The 9888-nt window shown below is 34.1% G+C and overlaps 1 protein-coding gene across 1 annotated transcript; it reads left to right on the forward strand.

The window, feature by feature from the left end:
• Positions 1–5038: 5038 nt before the first annotated feature.
• On the forward strand, positions 5039–9860 carry LOC103517280 (zinc finger protein 91-like). Its single transcript, XM_017447401.2, has 4 exons — positions 5039–5826; positions 5914–6512; positions 6612–8501; positions 8624–9860. Exons 2-4 carry the CDS (start codon positions 5961–5963, stop codon positions 9293–9295), a joined length of 3114 nt encoding a protein of 1037 aa, XP_017302890.2. The 5' UTR covers positions 5039–5826; positions 5914–5960; the 3' UTR covers positions 9296–9860.
• Positions 9861–9888: the final 28 nt, after the last annotated feature.

Raw genomic sequence — 9888 nt, forward strand, 5'->3', positions numbered from 1 at the left:
AATTATAATAGGTAATATGTGAAAAAAATAGCTCATTATAAATAAATAAGTATATCACATCTTGGTACTCACTGCAGCATTAAATGCTGTATACAAATTTTGTAGAATTTTCCTATATCTTATTATTCCTTGCACCCAATGTTTACCCACCATGCTGACACCAGTCACTATGCACAAATATACATAGGTAGCAGCTACTTATCTTCCTCACAAAGCTTTCCACAGAACTCACACAGCTTCATCTTCCTTGAACTGATCTCGTACCAACACAGACACACGTTAGATATCTCACAAGGCAATCCAGCAGGGACTATAGAGACACTGACTACTGACTTGATGACAGTAGACATTAGAGAAGTAACTGAAAAATATGGAGATAGAAGTCCAACTTAGAAATTGAAAAATACAGAGAAAAAATAGAAGAGAAATAAGTGATGTTTGTCATTCAAAAATACACAGATGGACCAGTATTCAAAGGGAATACATCTAAGAATTTATTGTAATCAAGAAAATAGACACATCACAAGATAATATTATACTATTATACTTCCCATGGATTTCACCACTTAAAATGCTCAATCTAAGACTATCATACTGAACATTATGAATGTATTTGTAAAATTGTGTAATCTTCCTATCACAGAAAGGTATCATTTAAACTTACATTTAGAATCAGAGACTTCCCTCACAAAATTTATTTCAACTTTAATAAAAGACAATAAATACAGAGGAGCTGTATTTATTGTCTTTTATTGACAAATAAAAATAAAAAGTTAGTCAACTTAAGTATGTATTATTTGTAAAAAAAGGAAACTTTTGCACAGAATATAGTAGATTGTTCATATTAAAATTCAGACCCAAAAATGAAATTTAGACTTTCGGCCCTGATGGCCTCTGGAGCTGGAGCTCAAAATGGATATTTCAAAATTTTATTTTTAGGACTGAATTTCAAAATGAATAATTAGTGGGACCTATTTGAAGCATAAATCACCAATCAATATGAGTTTTCCATTTTTGTTGCTTCCCCTATGTGTGAGAGAACAAGTAGGCCATAATGCCGGCCTTGGTTGTTGGATTGAGCTCAAACAGTACTACATTCTTTAAGACCTTTGATATGATGTATCACAAGGGGCTTTTGAGAGAGATAAGAGTAGGTCAATTGTTCTTCAGTTTTTTTTTCCATTTGAAAAATTCACAGTGGTTGTTGAACTCTTTGAACTGACAAGATTGAATAGAAGACGACTGATGCATTTCAACCATTATGGTCTATCAAATCAATTTGAGTGGAAAACAGGATAGAGCAGCCAGAGAAATTACAGGGATGTTTGTTTTTCTTCAAGGATACACTTTGACAAGAATTGGAGTGTCTTTTGGGGTTGTCCTTTCTTGAAAAAGATTTCCCACATTCATTGCAAGTGAATTTACTCACAGTTTCATCAGAGGGAGGCTTCGTAGAACAAAGCTTGTGATGTCAACTCAGATTTGACACCTTCATTAGCTTTCCACAGAACTCACACAGCTTCATCTTCCTTGAACTGATCTCGTACCAACACAGACACACGTTAGATATCTCAAACAAGGCAATCCAGCAGGGACTATAGAGAATTAGAGACACTGACTACTGACTTGATGACAGTAGACAAAAAAGAGTAGGTACTTTATAGTGGTAACAGAAACACTCACTTGTGACTTGAATTAGCGCAAGAATAAAAAGAGGTTGAGAAAACTAAAGAAAACTAAACTAAAAACGAAATTTTACTTCAAATTCTTCAAAAGTTGTGAGGTCTTGACAAACAGAAAATAAAATTACAAGTCAAAAATAAACAAAGAATTTATGGTGGGAAAGGGACGTTTTATGAAAAATAAAATCCCATCCCCCTACTGTTGTCATGGGATTTTTCTCGAAAAATCTCGTCCTCAACACGCTCCCCTGTGCTAGATCCTAAACTTTTCTTCTTTTTTTGTGGAAAGGAAATCGAAATCGGTGGAAAAGTTCATTTTTTAACTACCAAAGTGCACGTTTTCCAAAGTTTTTCCAATTTTCTGATAGTTTCCTTTCATTTTCCGTTTAGCCTTAAATCGAATAAATAAAATACACTCTTTGAACTATTGATTTATGTGTTTCAAATTCCTACATTCACGAGTGCTGTCAATATTTGAAGAACCTTGATAAATCTCAACCCATCAATTTTTTTTAGCTCAAATTTTACTTTGGTCCTACCTAGGTATCCTTTTGTTGAAATTTTTTTGATCTGATAGTTTCTTTAACCTACTTGTTCTAGTTATTGATAGGTACCTACAATATGGCTTCATTACTTTCCTACAAATACTAAGAAAATGGTTAATTATTCCGAAAAAATTTCAAAATTAATTCATTTGTACAATGTAACTAGGTAGGTAGGTACCTAAAGAAGTTAGGTATTGTAAACAATAAAATTGCTGTGTGGTACAATATTTAATTTTATGATTATTTGATAGTTTTTTTAGTTTTTAAAATGGTGGACATAATTGAAATAATCAAATTACAGACAAAAAGAATTTGAGGTTCCTAATCCACCCAAATCAATATTTTCCATTTCTTATTCAAAAGTAATTTGTGATATTTTCAAATTTAAAAGTACAAATTCAGCACACCCAGCTATTGTTTTAAATATATTTCTAGTCATCAGGAACATCCTGTTAAATTGTAACTTGTGGGCTTTTTTTACACATAAGCAAGTAGGTACTTAATTAATGATGACACATTTCAGTCCGATAAATATCTTGACTAAGTATTGAGTAAGTACATTAAATCTGTGTCTCACTCAAAAGGTAAGTGTATGCATGCTTCCATACCTATTCAATTTCAGATGACATCTCAAGGGGGGGGGGAAATGGATGGACTGTGTCACAGAAAGAATAATTTCGGTAATTAAAAGTCACATCCATGGAAAAGAAAAGCCCTTTTTTATATTTGACCTGACCCTCTAAAAAACAAAGATGACATCCTAAGGGGGGGGGGGGATGGATGAACTGTGTCACAGAAAGAATAATTTCAATAATTATACAGAAGTCATGTCCATGGAAAAAAAAGTTCCTTTTTGTATTTAACCTAACCCTATATAATCAATAATTACTGCTCTAATTGTGAAAACTCCTTCTTGCGCTTAACCTAACCCTGTAATAACACTGGTCACTGCTTGTTTGTGCCAGTGCCTTTGGTAGCAATATTCCACGGACGTGACTTCTGCACATGTACCATAATTTCTTTCGAAATTAAGAAATAAATATACATGAAAATATTCATGCAAAGGTTTATTGGTATTGTGATGAACTTTCTGGTTATTCACCATAACCAAGCAAGAATTGTTATTAACCATAAGTAACTAAGCAAGAGTTGTGATGATCTGTGTTCTAGTACCTTGGCTTACCTCTGTATTCTGCAGGTTACTGGGAATCACTCCGAAAGTTTCTTTACTAATTGTATTTCTCCAAGCGGTTACACTAATAAAATTAGTATTAAAAATATTAAAACTTGCCCAGTATCTCTTAGGTTTGAGAAAAAAAAAAAAAATCTAGCAAAAAGTACTTTACAATATTAAAAGAGAGTATTTAAGTATTTACCAGAGTAAGTAATTAATCTAGTAAATATCTGGAATGCTCTTTTTCAAATATTTATTAAGTACACCTTGGTTGAGGCCAAGAGATAAGAAGGAAAAGCAGGAAAATTTCTAGTAGCTGGCTATGCAGATAATAGGTAAATTATAAGAATTGGTATTTAAGTATTTACTAAAGTAGATATTCACCAAAGAATATGCTACTTGAAGTAAATATCTGGAATGCCTTTTTATTTAAAAATGATTTTCTATTATCTACCTCCTTACCTACTTTTACATCTTGGTTGTGGCCAGTAAAAAAAAAAAAAAAAAATCTGGGGCCAAAGAGGCTCATCATTTTCATCCAAGCAATATTAATAAAGTACATAAAAAGGATCTTAAGGATACAAATATCATGGGCAGTGTTGAAATGGTTGAACTTTTTTTGCATGTGAAAAATGGACCAAGATGATCTCATACTTTTTTTTATTTATAACCCCTTTTTAAGTTTCACTATTTTTAAGCATGTATGTACATTCCCTTTACAATTTTTACCTATTTTTTCCATACTGGCTACTGGTCAAATTTCAAAGATATCAATTTTGACTGTTGCCATCAAGATTGATACCTAGTGTATGGGTGGTATTACTCAGCATCCTTAATGAAAGATATGCCAAACTGAAGTAAAGGATTTGCTCAGGAAGGTAAGTTGAGGTAAGTATATCCCTGTTTCATATCCTGCCTACTTACTGCATGTTCAATAATCTATGTGAGCATTTCTTTCAGGCAAACCAGCCCTGTTGTTCAGTGGTAAAAACCATGTGTATTGAAAAAAGAGAGAGAGAGAGAGAATGTGAGCATTTCTTTCAGCCAAACCAGCCCTGTTGTTCAGTGGTAAAAACCATGTGTATTGAAAAAAAAAGAGAGAGAAAGAGAGACTGTGAGCATTTCTTTCAGCCAAACCAGCCCTGTTGTTCAGTGGTAAAAACCATGTGTATTGAAAAAAAAAGAGAGAGAAAGAGAGACAAATGTACAAAGCCCATTTTGATTAAAAGTGTAAGCTCATATTGTTCAATAAAACTGCATGTTCAATAATCTATGTGAGCATTTCTTTCAGCCAAACCAGCCCTGTTGTTCAGTGGTAAAAACCATGTGTATTGAAAAAAAGAGAGAGAAAGAGAGACAAATGTACAAAGCCCATTTTGATTAAAAGTGTAAGCTCATATTGTTCAATAAATAATCTGTTTCAAACATTTACTCATCAACTTACCTACATGTTTGTTTGTTATTTTCTTCTTTATTTAGGTATTCATGTAAGAAGGTAATTTGAGAAATATAAAAATGAAGAGAAATACCTAGGTAACTTATATATACATTTCAGGGAGTCTACATTCATTTTTATATAAAAAAAGGTTATTTGAGGAATCTAAGGCCTAGGAAAAAAAAGAAAGGGTAGACAAAATTATGTGTACAATAGTGTACATGTACACCTCAACAAATTTGGGGAAAGAAAAATCAATATATGAAATTAATGGATTTTGTGTGTTTTTAATATCATTTGTTCCAAGTTCTCAGCTTGCATCTCTTGCACTGATGGGCTAATTTTGAAACAGTAAAGAAAGATCATTTTGAATTATTGTTCCACGATATTTTCTTCTTTTCAGACAAGCTCGAGATTTCAAAGCAAGGCTGCATGCACTGTTTTCAGTTCGAGTCAAGCAATCTGAATGATCTAATGTATCATTGTCGGGCTTGCGTTGCCATGCCCCGCATTCATCCACATAAAGACAAATTCATGTGTTACGCATGCTATTATTCAACATACATCAGCACCAACATGAAGAATCATATCATGACCCACACAGGGTCCAAACCGTATAACTGTTCCCACTGTACGTTCAAAGGAGCCAGCTCGCAGGCTTTGAAATACCATATGCGTTCCACACACCCATGAAAATAAGATCTCTACCTAAGATTTTATTAAAGTTGAAAACATTTTCATAAACTTTGGAAACGGGATACCATGTGAAGTACTACCTAACTATTACTAAAATAAGAAGGAAATAAGTCTTCACTTGACTAAATAATAATACATTTTCATTGTAAAAACTTGTTTGCCCTGTTTTAGATATTTAAATTGGGGAATGGAAATTATTCAAGAAAGATTAACCCATCTACTTTCAATATGAGAAACACACTTTTTCCATTTGTATGTACTATGTAGGTACATTGTGTATTTCAATCTTCTAAGGTCCTACCATCTACTTTCAATATGAGAAACACACTTTTTCCATTTGTATGTACTATGTAGGTACATTGTGTATTTCAATCTTCTAAGGTCCTACCTATATTTATTTATTCCATTTCTTTCTTTCAGATGTGGACATGTTACAATATCTGTATGGAGCATCCTTTGACAGATTTCCCCACTTGAGCAATGGTGAAATGTATTACACTTGTGAAGCATGCGACGAGTTCTACACAACATCACACACGTTACTCTATGAACATATCAAATACTTCCATGGAGATTTTCCTAGCAACCAAAATAATGTACTTAATTTTAGTTATCCCAACTCTAGTCATATCAGTGATATGAATTCAATTTCTCATGAAGCTCTTGATGTAAAAGGGCAGATTTGTTTGAAGTCTCTCCAAACTGAAAACAATCCCGCGAGTGCCATCAATGTTGACAGATTAGAAATCAACGTAAAACAAGAGTGGTTTGATTTCCATGATCATTTTGAAATGGAAAAAGAACTCGGCAATGGTGTCATTATTCACAGAGATGTTTTTGAATGTGAAGTGTGTGATGAAGTATTTGTTGGTAAGCAGAAATACATAAACCATCTCTCAGGGAAGCTGCATGTGTTCAATGAAATTTCTAAAAACAGTGTTCCGTCCGTGAATAATTCTAATTGTAACTCAGATGATGATGGGAAGCTGCATGTGTTCAATGAAATTTCTAAAAACAGTGTTCCGTCCGTGAATAATTCTAATTGTAACTCAGATGATGATGATGATGATGATGATGGCGATGATGGCGATGTTAAATTTGATGTTTGTAATGGAATTATCAATAAAATAGAGAACACTTGTTCAGAACATAATGATCGAATTTTCTATGCAAATATTAAAAGAGAACATCTAGATCCCGATGATTGTCCAAAGTACAAAATGACAAGAGAATCTGGTATCAAGCTCAACATTAAATATGATATGAATGAAGCTGAAGATTTGAAATGTAAGCTTTGTAACTACCAAGCTGTGAATATCAAAGGAATAAGAGCGCATGTCTTTAGGAAGCATTTGCAAAACACAGTGACCTACTCTTGTAAGAAATGCCCTTTTGAGACTCAATTTAAAGTGACATTGGGTGATCATTACAAAACTTGTCATAAAGGAATCTCATTCACGTGTGATGAGTGTCATTTGTGTTTTAATACCTTTCGCCGGTTCGATTCACATATAAGAGCTCATGAGTATACAGAACAGTGTGAACTTTGCAATGAAAAGGTCATAGGTAAGAATCAAATCTACTTCCACTACTATCACGAGCATGAAGGCTATGACTTCAACTGTAAGCAATGTTCATTTACGACCAAAACACCGAAAAAATTCATTGAACACAAAGAAGCTGGTCATTTCACATGGAATTGTGAGCACTGTGACTTTAGTGCATCGAAGAAATCTGTACTTTTGAGTCATTTGAAACAGCATGTGACACGCGTGACGCGAACACAACATATGACACCAGACGAAGAAACAAATGAAATCCCAATAGAACCCGACTTGTCACCTGATTTACAAAAAGAGGAATTGGTTCGTGAAACTAGATCGATGAAAATGTACGACAATTACAAATGCAATATCTGCGATTGTTTTTTCAAGACCCATTCGATTTTGGAAGATCATATGAAGGCGTTACATAGTTTTCCATGTGATAAATGTGATTATGTTGGTGGAAATTTGAGCATGTTGACAAGCCATCAAAATTCGCATAACTCACAGACGGAAGTACCTCCTATATTATCAAAAAATAAAAGACAATGTGAGTATTGTAGTCAACTTTTTAGACGGGCAAGTGCTGTGGAGAAACACATTGCTCTTAAGCATACAGGAGACAAACCATATAGTTGCTATTTGTGTGAAGAAAAGTTCGAAAACTCAGAATCTTTGAGAACCCACATGAACTCACTCCACGCGCTTCTCTTCCCTTACAGTTGTAATATTTGTTTTCGGAGAAATTCTAAATATACACATCTGAGTAGACATAAACTCTTAGTTCACCAAAAACAAATAGATGGAGTTGGTTCTGTCGAAATTGGTGAGAAATACTCTTGTACTCAGTGTTCATATCAGACGTACCACAAACATGCCTTGGATAATCACATGCCTCTGCATTCTCTGGATAGAAAACACCAATGCCCTGTATGCCTTAGAAGATTTTCGAGACAAAGTGACAATAACACCCATCAGAGAAGAGTACATGGGGTCTTGAAACCAACTCCATTAGAGATGCAAGTTGAAAAAAGAGACCAAGTGGCTTTGAGAATGAAACCAAGTGCATTTGAGATGCAAAGTGAATCTCAGCTAACTTGTGACATCTGTGATCGAGTATTTCAGACTGACAAGCAATGGAAATTACACATGGGATTTCATAACACTAAGAGACGTTTGCCATGTAAACTTTGCGGATTCAGATTAAAGAATCATAAACAGTTGAAATTACACCAGCGTTATCATTTATCCAGTAACCTTTTTCGTTGTGAAAAGTGTAACTTGGGATACTCGAGGAAAGACAGTTTTGAATACCATATGACCAGTCATAATCAAAAGGAGCAAACTTTCATGTGTACGCAATGTGATTTCACAAGTAGCTCAAAAGACACACTGAATACGCATGCTATGGTTCATGCTGATGAACTAAAGTTTAGTTGTCAGAATTGCGATTTTAAATGCAGCAAACTTTCATGTGTACGCAATGTGATTTCACAAGTAGCTCAAAAGACACACTGAATACGCATGCTATGGTTCATGCTGATGAACTCAAGTATAGTTGTCAGAATTGCGATTTTAAATGTGAAAACAAGGCTCTCTACTTGAAACATTTGACTGACCATAAGAAACAAAACTCTTTAAAAATAAAACAAAAACAAGAGACAGTGGCATGGTATAAATGTCCCAGCTGCCATTTGCGCTTCCTTAATTTCCGACTCTTGAAATCACATGCTCGTAGAGTTCATTCTCAGTCAGTCAATTCCTTCATCTGTGCTTGTGGCCAAGAATTCAGTCGTCCTCGGTATTTGTCCATTCACGTACGTCATAAGCATCGCAAGAACAATAATAATGTCCTTACTTCAGTGGAATCCTCGAATATTTTGCCCGTGATCATGCTTTCACCATTGAAATCTGCTAATTCAAAAGAAACAGCAAATACGCCTGAAGTATTTGAACTACCGTTCAAATGTGTTGTTTGTAAAAAATCTTTCTTGAAAGTCTCATTTCTAAGGAAACACATGGAAAACATTCATAACTCTCACACATACAAATGTTGGGATTGCGGGTTTATCTGTACTAAAAGCCTTGAATTAATTTCACATTTACCATCACACTCTAGTTATTTAAAGTGTAATAAATGTGGACATGTCTTTAGCCATTATAAAAATAAAATAGCACACATTGAGAACGGCTGTAATACCAATTTTAAAAATATTTAAAGATATGGACCGCATTATAGCAATCTAAAATAAAAAGCCAAGGAACCAAAAAATCTGCTGCACGGTAAACACTTGACCTAAACAGTCTGATTTAGTGTTATAATAAAAAGATCTAACAAAAAACAAGAAGGTTCAATCCTGATAAAACCTGCATAAGAGAAGAACGCAGGGTTGATATTTATTTCGATTTGTAATCAGATTCTGAAAGTAGATACATAACAATTTGGAATTCTTGCACAAATTCCGTTGGAATAGGTATACTTAAGTTGGGTGAACATAAAACTGAACTTACAAAGGGTGATAAAAGTTCGTTTTACTGTTCAGTCCGCTTTTCTTCCTGGTTAGAATTAGATAACACCATCTATCCCCCAACATAGTACCCACTCACATTTGTAAATCAACTCAAGTGCTTACACTTAAAATAAATCTATTTTTCCACGATACTCATTGCCGGGACTTTTTCCAGTTTGATTGTGTTCATTAAATTTTAACCTATTTATTAGTTACATGCGTGAGCCTTTGGGTACTCTGGATGTTCACACGGTTTGACATCTTACGATATCGCATGAAGTAAATTATAAAATACACAAGTT

Source organism: Diaphorina citri, unplaced genomic scaffold (genome assembly GCF_000475195.1).
Source record: "Diaphorina citri unplaced genomic scaffold, Diaci psyllid genome assembly version 1.1 scaffold1794, whole genome shotgun sequence".
Lineage (NCBI taxonomy): Eukaryota > Metazoa > Arthropoda > Insecta > Hemiptera > Psyllidae > Diaphorina > Diaphorina citri.

Bases quoted from the DNA above. Each gene is read 5' to 3' on its own strand.
- LOC103517280 (XM_017447401.2), top strand. From the start codon at position 5,961: ATGTTACAATATCTGTATGGAGCATCCTTTGACAGATTTCCCCACTTG. The intron at 6,513-6,611 runs GGGAAGCTGCAT...GATGATGATGGC, and splicing joins ATTGTAACTCAGATGATGAT to GATGATGGCGATGTTAAATT. The intron at 8,502-8,623 runs CTAAAGTTTAGT...CATGCTGATGAA, and splicing joins CTATGGTTCATGCTGATGAA to CTCAAGTATAGTTGTCAGAA.